Here is a 21,403-nt window from a genome sequence, read left to right as displayed (position 1 = left end):
AGCTCCCGCGCCCTCCGAGGTCCCCGCACCCCTGCACTGGGGCCGGGGCCGGTGGCGGGGTAGGTCGGGACCATGCCTCAGAGAAGTGGGGGGAGGTGCTGCTCCTGTTGATGTGAAATCGGGGTGCTTTCCTAAGGAGGGAGCCCCGCTTTCCAGCTTTGATGATTAGGTTAACTGTGACTGTATGCCATTGCCCAGACCCTCACTTCGAGAGTTCTTAAAAATAACTTTGAAAAACTTTATGCCAAATTTCAACTTGGAAGAAATGTGCATACATAAAATTCAAATGCAGCTGCTGGCCCAGCCTTAATTCTAGCTGATACTGGGTATTTCTCATTTTACTTTGTTAATCTAGTTTTAGCAAAGAAATGCCCATGGGATTTCTCCTTGCATTTAATAAAAACGTTAACTCTGTGGGCTCTAGAAGTTGGCGTGCTCATGAGCGTTCTGCGAGGTGCGCAGTAATGCCACGTACAGGGTTGTGCTTTTCCTGGGACTTGAACCCACCGTCGGGGCCGGGAGGGCACCTTGGAAGGGCGGGGCAGTGGGGTGAGCGCGTTTGGATTCCGATCGTATTCCTCCAGGCTGCAGGGGAGGTGGGTGCTGGGGGTCCACACTCTTGCCTCTTTGGTCTACGGGCCCTGTCTGTCTCTAGTTGAGGCCTCAAATCAGGTTCCACTTTAAAATAGAGGAAGGCCCCTTCTAGTTCAGATGCTCGTTGCTCCGATGAGGCAGGGGAGGCCTAAAGAAGCTCAGACACTTCACACCGAAGAGCCAGAGAGATGGGGGGCCCGGGGCAGGTGGGCGGGGGCCCTTCCTCTGGTGTCAGGGAGACGGTGGCTCTGCAGCGAGGCCCTGCTCTGGGCCAAGGTCTCCTGGCTGCTGGGAAGCAGAAGGGGCTCAGAGGCCAAGTTCGCGTGCTCGGGGTCGCGGCCACTAGGGACAGTGCTGGGCTCCACGGCTGCTTCCCTAACTCCCTGTGCTTGGGAACCAGAATATGCTCCCCCCTATGTTTTTTCCCTTAAATTTTGCTGTTTCAAATGCCTTAAACTAATGTATGCCATATGTCAGACCCGTGGAAATGGGTGCTTGGGATACGTGAGCACCCTGTTGGGTTTTCATCAGGGACCTCACTGCAGACCAGCAGTAGGTGAGGGCCACCCCCAGCAGTCCCGCCCCGGACCACCGGAGGGCACCCCTGGCCTGCTTCGAGCAGTGCCCAGTAGCTGTGCCCTTTCTGCCGAGGAGAGCGTGCTGCAGGGACCCCTTGCTCAGCATCATTTGCATCTTGCAGAAGTAGGAAAGCCCATTGGGTGTTTTTTGTTTTTTGTTTTTGTCTTTATTTTTTAAATATTATTTTAAAAAAATATGAGGTCCCCATATACCCCCCACCCCCCTCACCCCACTCCTCCCCCCATGACAACAATCTCCATCATCATGAGACATTCATTGCATTTGGTGAATACATCTCTGGGCAACGCTGCACCTCGTGGTCAGTGGTCCACACCATAGCCCACACTCTCCCACAGTCCACCCAGTGGGCCATGGGAGGACATACAATGGGAGAAAGAGATGAGATGTGGAGGCGTTTTCGGGACTTGGAGTTGTCCTGGGTGATCTTGTAGGGACAGTCACCGGACATTGTATGGGTGTTGTTTTTAAAACAGTTGATCGTGGTATTTTAACCACTTTCAAGCGAACACTTCGGTGCTGTTAATTCCAGTCACAATGTTGTGCCTCCATCGCCGTCATCCATTACCAGAACTTCGCCATCCCCCGCACAGTTGCTCTGCGCCCATTAACTCCCCACTCCCGCCCCTTCCACAGGCGTTGACAGTAACTTTGAAGAGTGGGACCTGGGGCGCTGGCTGTGATGAGGACCGATTCTGGGGCCCTGGCTGGATCCGGTCCACCTGTTGGCCCTGGGCCTGGAGGCTGGATCGCCCTCCCCCACTCTGGGAAGGTGACGTTGTCAGGTGGTGACACCTGTGCCCCGGCAGCCTGGGCTTCAGCCTGTGGCTCACCCGCCACAGAAACCTTTGTAAGCCTTCCTGGGCCTGGCTTACTCATCTGAACCTGGGGTGGCACCCCTTCCTCACCGGGTTAGAGTGGAGGTAAAGTGGGGAGACTTTGGTAAAGCGCACAGCTGGTGGCGGGCGAGCAGTTAGGGGTCGCTCCCTTTTTATCAGGCCCAGCCCTGCGGCCGAGGGCGTGGTGCCCGGGTGGGCCACCAGAGGGCGCTGCGAGGCCGCGTCTGGGCCCTGCCGCGCCTTCCCCGGCCTCGCTCTGCTCCAGTCTGCCTGGCCGGTCCCAGTCCTGGCAGGTCCATGCCCTGTGGTGGGTTTGCTAATGAAGTGTGTGGTCGGGTGAGGGGTATCTCCCACACCTGGCATTTTCTTTTACCGGTTGATGCCCCCTGAAATGAATAGCTGTAGTTAAATAACTCACACGCAGGGAGCAAAGTTGCTCATTAAGTGTAGATGTAGGGTAGTCAGTCATCTGGGGGTGCCGAGGAAGGAAAACAAGCTTTGGGGTCTCCCAGCCTCCGGCAGCACCCCAGGCTGGCCTGTGCGGCCCCTGAGCTGTGGGCAGGGGAGGCCCCCAGGGTGAGGCGCTGCATGCCTGCCTTGACTCTCTCCTTGTGCCTTACCCCCAGCAGCCCCTGTGCCAGGCCGTGGGAATACCAGGTTCTCTCCCAGCAGGTGATGAGGATCCCACCTACCTGGCTCCTCCACAGGGCAGTGGGGAGCAGGTGCCAGCATGGAGGGGAAGGTTGGGGTGCACAGCAGGAGGCAGCATGACTGTCACTGCAGCTGGGGTGGCCAGGGAGGCGGGTGCACCTGGAGGGGACAGGCGGACCTTAGGTGATGCGTCAGGATTTGCACTCTCACCCTGGGGACTGTGTGCAGGTGCACCTATTCCGTTGTGGCCTGTTTGTTCGTTCATTCACTCACTCCATTCACTCACTCCATTCATTCATTCATTCATTCATTCATTCATTCATTCATTCATTCAACAAGTGCCGAATGTGCATACTCTGCAGGCTCTGTGCTGCACCACGGGACTAGAGAGAGAGACCCACCTAGACTCCTGGAAGTGAATTGGGAAGAGGCGGCCCGGGGGCCCTGGGAGGTCTCAGCGGCCCTGTGGGATGCGTGGCTCACAGGCAGATGCACGTCTCTGAGCATGGATGGGAGGGAGGACATCTGATGCTAATTTTAGGAACCTACAGAGAAGGAGACTCTGGGCCAGACACGGAGAGAGGAGTGGGACCTGGGAGGAAGCATTGCTGAAAGAAGGCGGAGGGCTGGGCCGAGCTCAGAGCAGGGGTTAGTAAAGCTGCCGGCAAAGAACGGTGGTTCCTTAGAAGGTGGTAAACAGCAAATAAGACTGTGACCTGCAGAACCTAGAACACTGACTTGCTGGCCCTTTTCCCAGACAGAGGGATGCCACCAGGAGCGCCGCACAGACTTCACCTCCTCGTTGCATATGGGTGGGAACAGGGACCCAGGCTGGCAGTGTGGCAGGAGTAGGCCGGCTGGTGCTGCAGCCCTGTCATCTCGCTTTGTTCCTGTTTCACGAGCATGGACAGGCCCTGAGGTTACTGTCCTGCGTGGCGTCCCAGAGCCAGGGGGTTGGCCGAGGCCTGGGTGGTCCCTGCCGAGCTCTGGGCCAGACCCGGTGCTCAGCAGCCCTTGTCCACCGCCAAAGCAGATTCCTTGCCCCTCCCCAGCTCCCTCAGCTGGCCTTGAGGGCTTTGCAGCGTGGATCGGGCCACCTCTGAACCGCCCTTCCAACACTTTCCGTAGTCCGGTGAGGAACCCAGAGATGCACGCCTGTGGCCCTCAGTTTGGGCCATGAAGGCTCGATGTCATTTCTTCTCAGGGAGGACCCCTCAAACTCCTCCAGGCTTCCTGCTCTGCGAGCTCCTCTGCCTTGTTCGGCTCGAAATTTCCTTGCTTCCTCTAGCCTTGGGCCTGTGCCCACCTGGCCCTGTGCCCACCTGGCCCTCTGCTCACCTGGCCTGCATGTTTGTAGCTTAGGAATTTGGCACTTCTAGTTTTCAAGGCTAGGCCGTCCACTCCTACTAGGTGTCTGTTTGCAGTGTACATAAGTCTTATGTCAAGAAGGCTTTTCCCCAGCCAGTCAAGATCTAAATCTATCTTCCTACCCATTAAACCAATATCCTTTCTTTTTTTGTCATTCGAATGGTATACACTTTTGTTTATTTTATGATATACTTTTATTTGTTGTGAGAGAAGGACAGGGAGAGGCAAAGCACGAGGCCTCTCACCCCCGGTCACCTGTCTGGGCAGCCTCTAGGGCCTTGCTGAGGAACCGTCAGCCAGAGAAGCGTTTGCTCGAGGCCAGGGAGGGCCTCCCACAGGCCTCCGCTCTCGCCCGCTCAGCCGCGCGGCCAGCCTGCCCCAGCCGCCGTCCCCAGCCCTCTGTGGAGCAGTAACTCTTTCTCCCGAAGGAGGGGGCCCTTATTATTTTGTCACTTACTATTCCTTTATTTCTAACTTTAACTTAAATGTTTTAAATTTTTATTTATTTATTTCTTCGATTACAAATGAAATCCCCACTGTGCAAAATCTGAAAAGCTCAGAGAAACTATAAATTAGAAATATCTCATGGTCTACCCAGAGGCCAGCACCACCTCCTGAGGACCCGGACCCCAAGCAGTTTGCCAGGCTTTCTCCCAGCAAGAGAACAGCTTCCCCGGGTCACCCAGGAGGAGAACCTTTTATCACAAAGTTGCAAATTTGGCAGTTCTCTGGCCAAATCTAACTTGTTTTGTTTGTATGGCCCTGTTTTTTTTTTCAACTCCTTCCTTCCAGAAAAATCTCACTTGGTCGCCAGTGTTAAGAAAGCGGGAGATTTGGGTAGAAACTCAGTTCTCCGGCCCCGGTGGCTGGACCTGGGCGGCCTGGCGCCCCGGCCTGGCCTGTGGGGTGGGCTCCCCGAGGCCGCCCGGCCCTGCTGGCTGCCCTGCCTGGAATCTCCTCCCGCTCCGAGGTCAGGCCCCGGTGGCCTTGCTTCTGCGCCCGCCTGCTCCTCCTCCTCCTGTCCTGCGCACTGCAGGGGACCAGTTCACGCTCCCCACCCCCGAGAGGCTCCCCCACTTACCTCCGCGTCCTCCAAGCACTGTCTTGTGCCGTGCGGTTAGGGTGCTCTTACGTAAACGCACACGCACGCCCTTCCTGCCTGCCTCGTAAGCTCCCAGCCAGCTGTTCAAGGGACTCTGGAACCACACAGGCCTAAGCTCGACCCTCTTAGGCAACTCCCCTCTTCTCATCTCTAACACTGTGTACCACCTCCCTGTCTGACTTAGAAGGTCACTGTGCAGCTGTGCGGCTTGTGCACTGCACAAAGGTGGCACATCTGAGGGGGCTCGTTTTAATCAAAGGTTGTGTATTTATTACGACCATTTTCCGCAAATGGAAGTAAAGTGTCTTGTTCCAACCAAATCAGTATATTATGCCCGCTTTCTGATAGGGAAAACTGGTGCCTTAAGGAAGGGATATGCTTTTCAAATGCTCACGGAGGTATCTTATGGTTATTAGGGTTAAATGTGATAAGAAATGTGAAAGTGTCTGGTACTCAGTAAATGTGTGTCTCCTTCCTGGTCTCGACACACAGTTTGAAGTGCTGTCATAGAGGAAAGCCTGGGACCAGGGCTCCCGGCCTGAGGAGGGGGTGCAGAGGGGGGAGTTGGGCCCTTCCAGTGGATAGAGCAGGCAGGCGTTAGGGCGTCGGGTGAGCGCCCTTCCTCCTGCACTTAGGCTGCCCTCAGCTCTGCCTCCTCAGTAGGAACGTTCCTGAATTTCCTCCATCCAGAGGCTCACTTTAACATCTCTACCGTCGGGAGGCATCTCACCGTTGGTGTGATGAGAAACCAGTGTGCTCTGGTTATGTGGCAGTGTTTTTTTTCTTTTTTAGTGGTATGTAAAATACCAGTGCCTCTTAAAATAGGTGTCGTCTTAGATGTGAGGAAATACAATAATAAAACCTATTTCGCAGGACTGTGGTAAAGATTAAATGCAGGTAGCATGCAGCCCGTGGTGCTTGGCTCATGGTAAGGCCTTCGTTAAGCTTGTTTTCCTTCTACTTCTTCCTCTTTGAATTGCATCATTTTGGCTACAGCAAGTTCTCAGTGTGATGATGATGAAGATACAGCATATATGTAGCTGTTTATAAATTCTGCAAAATAACTAAATGGGAGGAAAATGTTTTATCCTAAACCTGAGTCTCTTTTCCTGAAAAGAAAGGAAAAAGGTGTTTTAAATCGTACTAAGCTGCACAGTATGGCTTTATTCATTAAGTTGGATGTGACAGCAATTTGCTTTGTGTTTTAAAATATTTCCACTCTTACTGGGAAGCTGCCAGCTCTTATGAATGTAATAACTTAAGGGCAAATGAAAAACAAGAAAACAAAAATACAACTTTGAAAGAATTTGCCACCACACTCCTCTTCTCGTAAGAGATAATTTAGTAGGATCTTAGCTTTGGTGGTTGAGCCTTCTGCAAGTCAATAAATCGAAGTAAAAGATAGTTACCAAGCAGAGAGGATGATTTATATAAACCAAGGAGAGGAAGAGATTTTTTAAACTATAGCTTGTAAGTAGAGTAATTTAAGAGTCTAGTAATCCAGTGTTTTGTCTTCTTGTGGTTATTGATAGAGGCGTGAGCATTTTGTAATCACTAATTCATTGGAACGCCGAGTGCCCACTGTCTCTGTAGCAGGGTCACCATGAAGAGGAAGCTGGCATTGGAGCAGTGCAGCCCTGCTGGCCGTCGTGTGTGGAGTGCCTGGGAGTGCTTGACAAAGATGTGGGACGCACAGCCCCTCGGACCCTGTCCCCTGCGCCGCGGACAGGCCAGGGGCTGGCTCGGGCCCTGCCACCACGAGCTGTCTCACCCCAACTTTCTGAGCCTTGTGGATCCAAGAGAGTGATTGGGATCGGGTGGAATTATGGACAAGCTGCCCAGCAGCATACACGGTTCTTCGTAAATTTAGTATCCTTCCCAGAGGACACAAATTGGTAGCCCACTGGCACGTTTTGTTTGCCAAGCTATTTTTTTTTTAACTTTGTATTTGAAATAATTATAGATTCACATAAATTTGCAAAGATAGTTCAGAGAGGTCATGTGTACCCTTAAAAATGTATTTTTCATTTTATTGTGGTAACAGATGTATAACATAAAATTTGGTGTTTTAGCCATTTTTAAGTATACACTTCAATGGCATTAAGTGCATTTACAGTGTTGTATTGTCATCACCTCCATTTCCAAAAGTTTTTTTCACTTTCCATTTCCTTCTGCCAACAGCTCTTTGTAACCTCTACTCTACTTGCTGTCTCTATGAATTTGCCTATTCCAGATATTTCATAGAAGTGGAATCATACAATATTTGTCCTTGTGTGTTTGGCTTCTTTCACTTAACACAGTGTCCTCAAGGTCATCCATCCATGTAGTAGTCTGTATTCAGAACTTTATTACTCTTTTTAATGGCTAAAAAAGATTCCATTTTATGGATATAGCACATTTTGTGGATCCATTTATCTGCTGATGGACACTTGGGTTGTTTCCACATTTTGGTAGTTTTAACTAGTTGTGTGTCCTTTACCCAGTTTACCCCAATGGCTACATGTTACATAACCATTGTACAATTTCAAAACCAAGAAACTGATGTTGGGACAATGTATATGTATAGTTCTAATCAATATTATCATGTTATGGGTTTGGGTAAGCACCACTAAAGTCAAGGTACAGAGCTATTAATATTTGTTGACATTTTGCCAGTTGGGAAAAGTGTAGAAACCTTACCACCCTTACATGCTTTTACCCTCTCCCATTTATAATATAATTGTCTTACATTTCTTCTACATGCATTGAAAACCACACCAGAGTTATATTTTTTTCTTTTTCAACCATTAAACATAGTTTAAAAAGCTCAAGAAGGAAAGTCTTTTGAATTTGCCTTCATTTTTATTCTTTCCATGTCCTTTCTTCTTTTTTGATGTTCCCAGAGTCCTTCTTTTATCATTTCTTTTCTCTTTAGAAAATCTCCTTTAGCCATTCTTTTTGGATAGGTTTGCTATAGACAAATTCTCTTAATTTTCCATCATCTGAGAACTTCTTGATTTCTCTTTCATTCCTGCAGGACATTTTCACTGGAGATAGCATTCTGGATTGATAATCCTATTCTTTAGCACTTGAAAAATGTTGCCACTTCCTTCTGGTCTCTTTGGTTCCTGATGAGAAATGCACTGTCATTCAAATTGATTTTCTTTATAGAAATTGTTTTTCCTTGCTGCTCTTAAGCATTTCCCTTTCCTTTTAGTTTTCAGAAATTTGATCGTGATGTGTTTTGGTGTGTCTTTCTTTGGTTTTATTCTGCTTGGGGTTTTCTGAGCTTCTTGAGTCTCAAATTTGAGAAATTTTCAGCTATTATTTCTTTGAGTACTTTTCCAAGCCCACTGTATTAGTCAGCCAAAGGGGTGCTGATACAAAATACCAGAAATCTGCTGGCTTTTATGAAGGGTATTTATCTGGGGTAGGAGCTTACAGACACCAGGCCATAAAGCATAAGTTACTTCCCTCACCAAAGTCTATTTTCACGTGTTGGAGCAAGATGGCTGCCAACGTCTGTGAGGGTTTAGGCTTCCTGGCTTCCTCACTTCCAGGGTCTTGCTTCTCTCTGGGTTCAGGGTTCCTCTCTTCCCAGGGCTTGCTTCTTCCTGGGCTCAGGGTTCCTCTCTTCCTGGGACTTGCTTCTCTTTCATCTGTGAGCTTACTTCCTGGGGCTCCAGTTTAAGGCTTTAGCATCAAACGTCAACATCAAAACTCCAACATCAGAAACCCTCAACTGTGTCCTTTGCCATGCATTTTATCTGTGAGTGGTGGTTGGGGACTCAATGCCCTAATGACGTGGCCCAATCAAAGCCCTAATCATAACTTAATCACACCCAGGTACAGACCAGATTACAAACGTAATCCAATATCTATTTTTGGAATTCATAACCATATGGAATGGCTATACCCACCCTCTCTCTCCCCTACTTCTGGGACACTAATGACACAAATGTTAGATCTTTTTGTTATAGTCCCACACCCTGAGGTTCTTTCTTTTTCCAGCCTATTTTCTCTGTCATTCAGATTGCATACTTTCTTTTGTTCTCTTTTCAAAGCCACTGATGCTTCTGTTGGTTCCATTCTCTTGTTGAGCCCATCCACTGAAGGCTTTCTTTCTTTTTTTTGTTGTTATATTTTTCAGTTCTAAAATTTCTACCTTTTTGTTGAGAATTTCTTTATTTTCACTTATTATAAGCTTGTTAATAATTGCTCATTAAAACATTTTTATTATGGCGCCTTTAACATTATTGCCAGAGAATTCTGACATCTGTGTCATCTTAGTGCTAGTGTCCGTTGATGGTCTTTTCTTATTAAAGTTGAGAATTTCCTGGTTCTTGGTATGAGGAATAATTTATAAATATATATATATATATGTGTGTGTGTGTGTGTATTTTATTAGAAAAATTGTGAACTTACAAAATACTTATGCACAATGTGTAGAATTCCCATACAACACCCCTCCAGCAACACCTTACGTTGTTGTGGAACATATGCTACAGATTATCAAAGAACATCATTAGACTTACTAACTGTGGTCTGTAGCATACATTTGGTATATTTTTTCCATACCATCCTATTATTAATACATTACCTTCTTTGACATTGATGCAAGAATATTACAATATTGCTGTTAACTATACTCCGTAAGTCACATTATTTGAATTTTTTTCATGCATCTCCATACTCTTAACACTTTGTAATAGTGATGTACAATGTTCATGGAACATTCTTGTATTTGTACTATTAACCACAATCCTCACCCGCCTCTAGGTTCACTATGTGTATTAGTTAGACAAAGGGGTGCTGATGCAAAATACCAGAAATCTGTTGGCATTTATAAAGGGTATTTGTAAATACCTGACCATAAAGCTTAAGTTACTTCCCTCACCAAAGTCTGTTGCTACGTGTTGGAGCAAGATGGCTGCTGACGTTCAGCCTTCCTGTTGCTCTTAAGGCTTCATGGTCCCAGCTTCTTCCAGTATCAGCTGTAGGCCTTCAGGCTCTCTAGGCTTTGCCTCTCTACCCAGGGCTTGATTCCTTTCGGGCTCAGGTTTGCTTCTCTCCAAAAGGTCAGCTGTCGACTGTTGGGTGAATGGCTCATCTCTCTTTCTGGGGCCTCTGCCACATCTGTGGAGCTGTCTCTATTCCTCTGTGTTCTTCTCCTGTATGTTTACTTCCCCTTTTAAGGTGTTCAACTGATTGGATAAAGTGTCACTCATTGCTGACAGCAAGGCAATCTCTCTGGTTGATGTAGATGTAATCAGCCATCTATGCAGTAAACTCAGTGATGATTAAAGCCCATAAATGTCCTTGTATTATAGTTAGCCCAATGCTTGCTTGACCAAACAACTGTGCGCAATTACCTGGCTGAGTTGACACATTAGCCTAACCATCACACTATGTTATTTGGTTTATTCTCTAGCTTTCTTTCAATTGACACTTACATCCCTAGACTACCCCTTTCAGCCACAAGCCTATTTATAAACCAGCCCTGTTAGTTCTGCTCATTATAATGTGTTACTATCAACTCTATCCATTTCCACACTTTTCAGTCAAGCTAATTAAAAATTCTATGTACATTAACCATTAGTATCCCTTCTCAGCCCTCTTCCTCTCTCCTAGTAACCTGGACTCTAGATTTTAACTCCATGTGTTTATTCTTCATGTTTAGTCCGTATTAGTGAGACTATGCAATATTTGTCCTTTTGTGTCTGGCTTATTTCTCTCAGCATAATGTCTTCAAGGTTCACCCATATTATCATATGTGTTCCAATTTCATTTCTTCTTACAGCAGCTTAGTATTCCATCATATGTATATGCCACATTTTGTTTATCTACTCATTGGTTGATAGACACTTGGGTTGTTTCCATCTTTGGGCAATTGTGAATAACACTGCTCTCAGCAGTCATGTGCAAAAGTCTGTTCACATCACTATTTTCAGTTCTTCTAGATATATTCCTAGTAGAGGGATGGAGGAATCATATGACAGTTCTATATTTAGCTTCCTGAGGAAATGCCAAACTGTCTTCCACAGAGGCTGCACCATTTTACATTCCCACTGACAGTGAAGGAGTGTTCCTATTTCTCTACATCCTCTCCAGCACTTGTTGTTTTCTGTTTTTTTTTTTTTTAAGTAATGGTCATTCTATGTATTGTGAGTTGATATCTCATTTTGTTTTGATTTGTATTTCCCTAGTAGCTAGTGAAAGTGAACATTTTTTCATGTTCTTTTTCACCATTTGTATTTCCTCTTTGTAAAAATGTCTTTTTTGAAGTCTTTTGCCCATTTTTAAATTGGATTGCTTGCTCTTTTATGGTTGAGTTGTATGATCTCTTTATATAGCATGGCAACCTTCAGATATGATTTTTATGCTATATAAAGCACGGGACAGCATGGGAATTATCAGATATGAGGTTTCCAAATATTTCCTCCCATTGAATGGGCTGCCTTTTTACCTTATTGGCAAAGTCCTTTGAATCACAGAAGCTTTTAAGTTTGAGGAGGTTCCATTTATCCATTTTTTCTTTTATTACTTGTATTTTTGGTGTAAGGTTTAAGAATCTACTACCTAACACCAGGTCTTGAAGATATTTCCCTGCGTTTTCTTCTAGGAGTTTCATGGTGGTTTCTTTTATATTTTGGTCTTTGATCCATTTTGAATTAATTTTTGTAAAAGGTGTGAGATAGGGATCCTCTTTGTATTTTTCTGGATATGGATATTCAGTTTTTCCAGCACCATTTATTGAATAGAGTGTTCTACCCCACCTGGGTGGGCATGGCAGCCTTGTCAAAAATCACTTGACCATAGATGTGAGGGTCTGTTTCTGAACCATCACTTTGGTTCCATTGGTTTAAATGTCTGTCTTTATGCCAGTACCATGCTGTTTTGACCTCTGTAGCTAGTTAAAATTATTTAAAGTCCAGAAGTGAGGGTCTTCCAACTTCATTCTTCCTTTTAAAGATAATTCTGCCTATTCAGGGCACATTACCCTTCCAAATAAATTTGATAGTTGTGTTTCCGAATGTTGGAATTTTTGTCGGGGTTGCATTGAATCTGTATACCAATTTAAGTAGAACTGATGTCTTAACGATATTTCATCTTCCAATCCATGAACAAGGAATCTTCTTCCATTTATTTAGGTCTTTGATTTCTGTTAGCGGTGCATTGTAGTTTTCTGAATACAGGTGCTTTATATCCTTGGTTAAGTTTATTCCTAAATATTTAATTCTTGTGGTTGCTATTGTAAGTGGAATTTAAAGGAATGCTTTTTGATGGAAACATGGACAGTTTGGGCATTATGTTATGAGGGTCTGGGTCTCATTTATAAATTGTGTTTTAGCAGGCCCCCTCTGGCACTGCTCTAGTAGGGGAGAGGGGCCACTTCCTGGTTGCTGCCAGGTCGGGTGGAAGTCAAGTTCTCCACTTGGCCCCTGTTGACACCTGGCGGGGAGAGGCACTTGTCACTGCTGAGTGGGGTGGGGTTCAGGCTCCCAACAAGGCCTCTGCCAATACCAGCCCTGGCTGGGGGTGGGGGTCCTCACTGTCAACCTTGCATATGTGTGTGTGCACATGCATCATTACTCCGCATGTGTGTGAGCACATGTGCATCTTCATTACCCTGCGTGTGTGTGCACACGTGTATCTTCATTACCCTGCATGTGTGTGTGGACACATGCATCTTCATTATTCCGCGTGTGTGTGCACACGTGCATCTTCATTACTCCACGTGTGTGTGCACACATGCATCCTCATTACCCTGCATGTGTGTGTGCGCACGTGCATCCTCATTACCCTGCATGTGTGTGTGTGTGCACGTGCATCCTCATTACCCTGCACGTGTGTGTGTGCACACGTGTATCTCTGTTACCCTGCATGTGTTGTGTGCACAGGTGTATCTCCATTACCCTGCATGTGTGTGCGCGCATATGTGCATCTTCACTGCTGCTGGGTGATGGTGGGAATCCCGACTCTGCACTTGGCTCTCCCTGACACCACTGTGGCAGCGCCTGGGGCCCCAGGGCCGCGGGTGCTTTGTTAGCTGCTGGGTGGGGCACAAGTCCAGGCTGCAGTCTGCCTTGGCTGGTGGGGTGGGGCTGCAGTGCTTTCCGGGGTGTTTGGCTGCTGTGGGCGGTTAATACCTACTAGATTCCTGTCCCGCCTGTCCTTTCCTGGTCCTTTGGCTCGAGAGCACAGGCTTCGGTCGGGGCTATTTACATCTGTGCCAGTTGGTGTTTCCAGATTGCTGACTTCTTCAGTGCCTCGTCTGGGTAACATGCGGCAGAACAAAAGCAAACACTGAAAAAGCCCAGGGCACTCACTGCCCAGTTATTCCTCAGGGTTCCGAGGCTGTGAGCCGGTCAGCTTTCTTGTCTCCAGCTTCCAGAGTTGTCACATATTTATTTTATATGTAACTTCCATGGTAAGCTGTCCTGAGTAGAAAGAGTAGCAAATCATGCTTCTATTTCATTTTCCTGGAACTTTTTGCCCCAGCATCCTAAAAACATATGTGCAGGAGCAGAGGTGGCTCAAGCAGTTGAGCACCTGCCGCCCACACAGGACGTCCTGGGTTCAGTTCCTGGTGCTTCCTGAAAAAACAAAACCAAACAACAAGCAAAACAAATGATAAAACCAACTCAGGGAAGCTGATGTGGCTCAGTGGTTGAGTGCCAACTTCCCACAGAAGAGGTCCTGAGTTTAATCCTCAAAAACAAAACAAAACAGAACAAACAAACATGTGCCTGCTGGAATGCCTTAGGCCGAGGGTGAACCTCTGATCCAGGCTGCCATGGACCCTACCACCCCCTGTTGTCTAACTGCTGGAACTTCCATCCCCGGGAAGGCCTTGGCATCTGCGGCCCGTTCCTGGGGACTGCCTTCTTTCTTATTTCAGCTTATGCTGCTGTGCATCTTGCTAATGCCTAGCAAAAGGTCTGGAAGGACACAGCCTGTCCTGTGCTCAGTGAGGCCCAGCGAGGCTCGTCCCCACAGGGTGTGACGAGGGGCTGTCTCTGTCCTCTGTACTTTTGTAGTATTTGACTGTTTGGCAATGAACATTGCATTCACCCTGTAACTTTTGTAGAAAATGATAATAATAAAAGCTTAAGGACCGGGAGGCCCAGAAATGCCCGAGTCCCTTCTTGCTCGATGCATCCTGAAGCTCCCCAGCAGATGGACTTAGAAAGGACGACTGTGAAGGGAAGAGGCCCCTTGGTGGTGCGCTGGCTGCCAGAGCACCTGCAAGCTGGCTGGCCTTGTGACTGAGGCTCCAGGCTGACCAGACCCCCACCTTGCCTCCTTCGTCACAGGCCTGAGATTTGGGAGCAGGCCCGAGGAGCAGGCCAGCTCCAGCTGATGCTTCTGCTGCCCACGGCCACAGGGAGGGGCCCGAGCACCAGCCAGCCGTGGCTGACCTTTCAATTGCGCTGTCCCTCCCCAGAGTCTTAGGAGCCAGCCACCTCCTGAACCAGACCCTTTCCGTTTGTCACCGTCTTCTGGGGGTGGGGTGGGGACGAGCTCGGATGCCTTCCTGTCCCCTTAGATCTCCAGACAGGGTGGTGGTGGTGGGTGGATGGGAGGGTCAGGCACACGGCCAGGACCTGGCTTTTCCTGGCTGGGGATGTTTGCAAGTCAGAGGTCAGAAATGAGGACTCGTTTATAGTTACTTTAAGATTTCCTTTTTAACCCAAACTTCTGTGCTTTAACTTGGGCTGAAAATGCCACTTTTCCCTTGAATTTTTTTCTTAAGGACTAGTGCATAGTAATTGGACCTAAAAATGTATCCAAATTATAGCATCTTCATCAGAATTAGCTGACAACATAATTATGATTATATTTCAGCGTACAAGATACATTTTTTTTTCCATATTAGTCCATCATAAAAAATGAAAAATAGTTTCTTTGTTTTTATTTTGGAAGATGAACAATTCTTAATATTTGGGAGAAGGCAGCCTGCTCCGGCACTTTCTGCGAGGGTGTCGGCATTTTGCTGTTCATACACGCCTTTGTGAACATCTCCAAAGACAACACATTTGCTTGGAGGTCTGGGAAGGCATTTGTAGATGATATGCAGCAAGCTAAGTGGTGTGCTCCGCTCTGGCTCCAGCACAGGCTGTTTTTAAATGTAAGGATGCATCGCTAAGAGCAAAACAGAGCCGCCCACTCACCGCAGTTTCCTCAGCTGCCTGGTGGAAATGAGAAAAAAAGCTCAAAACTTTTACGGTGTTACTGTGTGTATACCACTACATTTACCATTTTAACCACATTTGAGTGTACAATTCATTAATTACGTTCACAATGTTGTGGTACCATCACCACCATCCATTACCAAAACATTTTTATCATTCCAAACAGAAACTGCACCCATTTGCAGTATCTTCCCATTACCTCTAGTCTACTTTCTGCCTCTATGACTCTTTTTATTCTAGGTATTTCATAGAGGGGGAGTCCTACAGTCTTTGCCCTTCGTCTGCTTTCTTCACTCAACCTGATGTTGTCAAGGGTTCTTCATATTTCTGCATGTATCAGAACTTCATTCCTTCTCATGGCTGATCCTATTCCGTCCCCACTGCAGTTATCCCGTCACCTGTGAGTGGACACTTGGGTTGTGTCCACCCTTCGGCTATCGTGCATATGCCGCTGTGAACATGGGCGTACAAGGATCCAGCCTGGCGGCGTTTTGCCGTCCTCTTGGCTGGTGTGTGCTGTGTGTTCCTAACCAGTGCTGACCCTGGAAAGGCCACCAGGAACCTTGGGCTTGGCCTAGGTGAATCTGGGGACCAAGGCTCACCTGCAGCCAGCCCCAGAGTGCCACAGTCTTGTGGGAGAAAGCATCGCCTTAAAGAGTTTGGGTTTTGAACCTCTCCTACCCTCAAAACCGTGAGCCAATAAATTCCTATTGTTTCAGCCAACCCATTGCATGGTATTTGTTTTAGCAGCCAGGAAACGAAAACAGCATGTTTGCCACGTTTCTCAGGATGCACTCCTCTCCTTGCTCGTGCGGTCCTGTGCCTGGCCTTGTGCTGGGGGCTGCGGTGTTGGGCCTTGCCCCCCCTTTTTCCTCTCCTCGAGGGTTCCTCTGCCACTAAGTACTTGGCCTCTATTCATTGCCTAAAGATGCCTTTCATTTCTTAAAACTTTCTATCTTCTGGCTTTTCATCGCCCTTAGGTGCTGACCTCACATTTCTGTGTCCTGATATACCCCACCCACCTTTAACAATTTTACTCTGATAACTAATATATGACACAAAATTTCCCACTTTAAGCATTTTCTTATGTACAGTTCAGTGATATTGATCGCATTGAGAGTGTTGAGCTACCATCACTACCAGCCATTATCAAAACTTTTCAAGACCCCAGATAGAAACGTCCCACTCCCTCTTCTCCCTGGCCTCCGCTCCTGGTACTCTGTAATCTCCTGTCTGTCTCTATGAATTTGCCAGTTCTGTACATTAGAAGTAGAATTATGCAATATTTGTCCTTGTGTGTCTGCTTATTTTACTGAACATGATGTCTTCAAGGTTTAGCCACCTACTAGAATGTGTTTTGGTCTGCTAAGAGCTGCTGAAAGCAGTACACCGGAAATGGGTTGGCTTTTACAGTGGGAGTTTACAAGATTGCAAGCTGACAGTTCTAGGCCCTGGAAGTGTCCAAATCAATCAAGGCATCACCAGGCGGTGCTTTCTCCCTGGAGACCAGCACATGGAGGAGTCTGCTGATCTCTCCCTTCTCTTCTGGGTTTTCTGGCTTCCTTTCTCCTAGGTTCTGTTGATTTCAGCTCCTTGCTCTTGTGGCTCTGTGCTCCTGTGACTTTTTCTCTGGGCTTTTGTACATTTCTCTCTGTCTGTCTCTGTATTCATCCCATTTATAAGTGACTCCAGTAAGAGAATTAAGACCCACCTCGGGTCATGCCCTACTGAAGTAACCACTCAAAAAGTCTCACCTACAATAGATTCACATCCACAAGAATGGATTAATTCTAAAGGACATGATTTTCAGGAGTCCATCCAGCATCCAGCTGTCACAGAACATCATTCCTTTTTAAGGCTGGACAGTATTCTATTGTATGGCTAGACCACCCTTTGCTTATCCACTCATCTGCTGGTGGACACTTGGGTTGCTTCCACCTTTTGGTTCCTATGGTTCCCCCCCTCCCCGCCCTTTAAGCTCTGTCCTGCATTGCCTGCTCCTCAGGGCCATCTCCACTCTAAAGTCTTGCCCACCAGACTCATCCTTCCTCCCCACCGAGCTACATCTGACTCCCTCTCTTTTGTTATCCACATTGGGTTGGCCACGATGTCCTGCCAGGTCACCCCCACTTGGCATGACTCTTCTTCTGCAGATCTGCATCTCAGGCCATCTCAGGTCTCCTTGGTGTCGGCCTCATACCTGTCATCCAGCACACTCACCTGGCCTCCACTGCTTGGGCCATCCTGGACAAGTGCTCTCTTCCAGTGCAGGAGGCACTGAGGGGAACAGTGCGATGGGGCCATGGAGGGCCTGCAGGAGGGCAGGCGCATGTGGGGGCCTCTGGTTCAGAGTGCGGGGCATCTCCTGCCGGGCCAGCCCTTTCACACATGGTATCTTCTGGCCTTTGCTCATCAGCCAGGCCCTCCTAGGAGCTGCAGCTGACATTGAGATGACTGTGCTGGGCCTTTGAGGCCACCTGATCTCTGGTCCCTGCCTTTGCTCTGTTCCTGGAGATCAAGCCCATCCACCTGGCCCTGCCCCCATGTCACTGTTGGTCTGATTTCTCCCTGAGCCTGGCTCTTCCTGGAATGCCCCATCCTGCAGCACTGAGCCCAGCTGTCCCTGGCTGGGAAACCTGTCCAGCCCATGGCACCTCTCCAGGCCAGGGTCAGGGTCAGGGTCCACCCCACTGTGCCTCTTCCCTGTCTTACATCTGAGCCCTCGGCTGCGGAGGAGTCAGCCTAGGCCATGTGTGCTGTCTCCACCACCACATCATGAACTCCGGGCCCCTCCTTCTGCTGACGGAGCTGGACCCTCAGTGGACACTTAGGAGGCACGTGTTGATCGACAGCCACTGGACGTCCACCGGGCTGCTCAGTCCTTCGGGCCACGCGCAGTAGCTGGGCACCGGTGTATTTACAGCAGGCTCCTGCGCTCCGTCATCCTTAGGCCTGCGAGTGCATTTCTTTCTTTAGCCTCCCGGCAGTGCTTGTGGCATCTAGCACCAGGGCCTTAGAGACCCTTATAAGAACTTGGTGGTCCCCAGAAGTACGGCTCTGTTTAATGCCACACAATTTCCTTTCTCCTGAGAGTGTCCCACCAGTCGAGCATGTTTACAGACCAGCTGCAAAGCGATGTCAGTGAAAGCCATAAGATGTGGTGGTTCTGTGCAGTGGCGCCCTGCTCTGTGGCCTGGACCCTGTGCCTGAGTCACCTGTGCCTGCAGGGCCTGGGCTGCTCTGCAGTCACTGCTCAGGGGATGCTGAGCTGAGCAGGTCTGGAAGTGGTCTGTGTCTTTGGGATCACAGTCTCTTGTAAGGGTGTTCATTGCAGACATGGTTGGCTACGGAGTCACAAGTACTGCAGCTTTAACACAGGGAAACTCAGCTCAGGGGCTGTAGCTAAACATTTCTCAGGCCTCTGCTTCCTGCCGGCTTCACCTTGGCCAGGCTGCTCATCCTCAGCTTCCTTATCTGTAGACCGGGGATTACATGTGCCCTTTTGCTTATATCAGGATCATCGTAGGATCGGCAGGAAGCACATTGAAAACAGCACGTCCACATCTAAGGAAAAAGCATTACTGTCATCTGTTCTTATTTGGGAAGCATTTTGGTTTCTTGAGGAATAAAGCATTTCTTGGGAAAAATAAAATATTGATTGGCAGTTTCAAGACAGATTTTCTTTGACAAAGCAGTGTTCTGGTTTGTTAAATTTCTGTTTCATGTATTGGTGGGAAGGAGTTCTTGTAGGTTATTACCGTCACTGCTTATCCCTATAAAAACCTCTTCTGTGAATCCAGAGGGGTCTCCGTTCCCATGACTCCGGTGCCTTGAAGGGGGTCTGCCTTTACTCTTCACTCTTTCTCATGTCCTCTTTCTTTTAGGGGAGTTTGCTGTAAAGAGAAGGAGAAGAAGGGATGAGGAGAGCAAGGGAGTAGAGGTTCAGAGAGGTTTTGTTTTGTTTTGTTTTGTTTTACGATGGGAGAAATAATAGCCTGTTTCCAGGCTAAGATCCAGTAGAGAAGGAAAAATGAATGATCTGGGGAAAGAAGCAAGAATTCCTGGAACAATGTCTCTGAGTCAGTGAGTGGGAGGGGTTGGTTTTGGGGCACACAAGTGGTTGCATTGCCCTTTCCCAGTGACCTTCCAAGGTGGGGACCATGGCAGTAGTCCCCTGGGCACAGGCGACAAATATTGTTAGAGAATGTAAAAGTAATAACCAAGCTAAGAGTTTGTCTGCTTTGTATTATGCCCATGAGCTGACAATCCTAAATGGTGTCCCTGACACACTCCCCTACTGGCTGGAGCACTCCCGCTGGCCCACTCCCCTCCTGTGTGCCCCTGCATTTGCCCACCCTCCTACGACAGGAGCAGGTGGAGGGGATGGGCAGGTGCAGGCAGATGTGGCAGATGGGGTGGAGGAAGGTGGAGGAAGCTCCTGGGGATTCTCTTCCGGCTGCTTCTAGGGAGACAGGAAGCGGGTTCACCAGCTGAGAGCGAGGGTGTGGGTGAGGAGCGAGGAGGAGGACTGAAACCACTGTCCATTGCGGGGGGAGTGGACGACCCGGAGCTCTCGCCTGGCTGCCCGGCCGCACCGCGTCCCCGCGAGCTCCTGCTGGTGAACGTGGCGGGAGCCGGCTCCACGAGGGCAGACTTTCCCCATGCTAGTCTCTGCGTGGACCAAGGCCCAGAGGACAGGGCGAATTGGATGAGTCGGGGTTGGGGCTCCCTGTGGGCCTCCTGCACTCCTGCTTGGAGGCGGGACTCAGGTGCATTTCCTAGTCGGCTCCTGCACCCGAGGGCGTTGCTGTTTCTCCAGGGTCGTGGGGCTCTGTGGCATTTAGGGCAGGGGTTCTTAACTTTCTTTGTTCCCCGGACCCCTTTACCAGTCAGATGAAAACCACAGAACTCTTCTCAGAGTGTAGTGGCAGATGGTTTCCTGACACTCAACATCGGAGCTGAGAGAAAATAAAGATAATAAATAGATTTTTTTCAACTCAAGCTCGTGGACTTCCTGAAATGTTTCCATGGACCCCTTGGGGGTCCATAGACTCCTGGTTAGAAACCCCTGATTTAGGAGCTGGATCTGGGAACTCAGCTCTGGTCTGTTTGGCTTCAAAGCCATTGTCCTTTATAGCTTATTAAGTCTTCGTTTCAGTGTAAATGGAAAATAAAAATCTAGCTTTTAATTGTTATTGGAATCCCAAATTTATTATTTTTATGTGAACCTATAATTATTTTATCAGATCCCAAAATGAGTGCTGTTTTTTTTCTCATTAGGTCTTCCTGCCTGGTATAATGAGGATGAACATAATGGACTGTTAGTAAATATTTGTGAACAGTGATAAGGCTTTAAATAGGAATTAAGTGACTAAAAAGGCAACAGATTTCCATCCTTCTTGTCCTAGTTCCTGTGACAGTCAGCGAGAGGTTATGGCGCTTGCGAAATGCCATCTTGTTCAGTTCTTCCTTGCATCCAGTTGGAGGGATTCTAGCCAGAGTGCCTAACTCATTCGTTTGAAGGGAAGAATTTAACTTTTCAAATTCCATACTAGTTTCTTTCTCTGCTCTATCTTTGTGGACTCTGGGCTGTCGGTAGATGTGGGTAATGGGGAGGCTCACATGGACGCTCTCGGAAGGCCCGAGGTCTCGGAGCACTGGGGCCAGCATTTCCTGGGCCCCGGGGCCACCTGAAGCTGGAGGGGGCTGGGCTGGCCGTGGAGGCGTAGAGGGCGCAGCCTGCAGGGGATGATGAGTGCTTCAGAGGCGGCCCTGCAGGGTTTTTCTGGGGCATTTGGGAGCAATCACGGTTTTCATGGAGATGAAATGATGGGCTTTGCTTTTTTCCTTGCAGAGAACACGGCCATCTTCATGTGTAAGTGCTGTAACCTCTTCTCGCCGAGCCAGGCGGAGCTCCTCTCCCACGTGTCCGAGAAGCACGCGGAGGCGGGGGTCAGTGTTGATGAAATCGTCATCCCCCTCCGGCCTCTCAGCTCTCCTGAACCCAGCAACCCCAGCCTCGCCGCAGACGGTAAGGGGCTAGGGCGGGGTCACCCCAGGGGCCTTTCTGTCCACCT

The 21,403-nt window shown here is 48.4% G+C and overlaps 1 protein-coding gene across 2 annotated transcripts in view; it reads left to right on the top strand.

The window, feature by feature from the left end:
* Nucleotides 1-21,403, top strand: part of ZFAT (zinc finger and AT-hook domain containing) — a 249,843-nt gene that overhangs the window by 26,208 nt on the left and 202,232 nt on the right. For both annotated transcript variants that reach the window (XM_058276079.2, XM_058276080.2), the window contains exon 2: nt 21,181-21,357. In XM_058276079.2, coding sequence (XP_058132062.1) covers nt 21,181-21,357 — 177 coding nt within the window. The remainder of the gene's footprint in view (nt 1-21,180; nt 21,358-21,403) is intronic.

This window comes from Dasypus novemcinctus, chromosome 14, assembly GCF_030445035.2.
Source record: "Dasypus novemcinctus isolate mDasNov1 chromosome 14, mDasNov1.1.hap2, whole genome shotgun sequence".
Lineage (NCBI taxonomy): Eukaryota > Metazoa > Chordata > Mammalia > Cingulata > Dasypodidae > Dasypus > Dasypus novemcinctus.
This window is presented reverse-complemented; position numbering and strand designations above follow the sequence as displayed.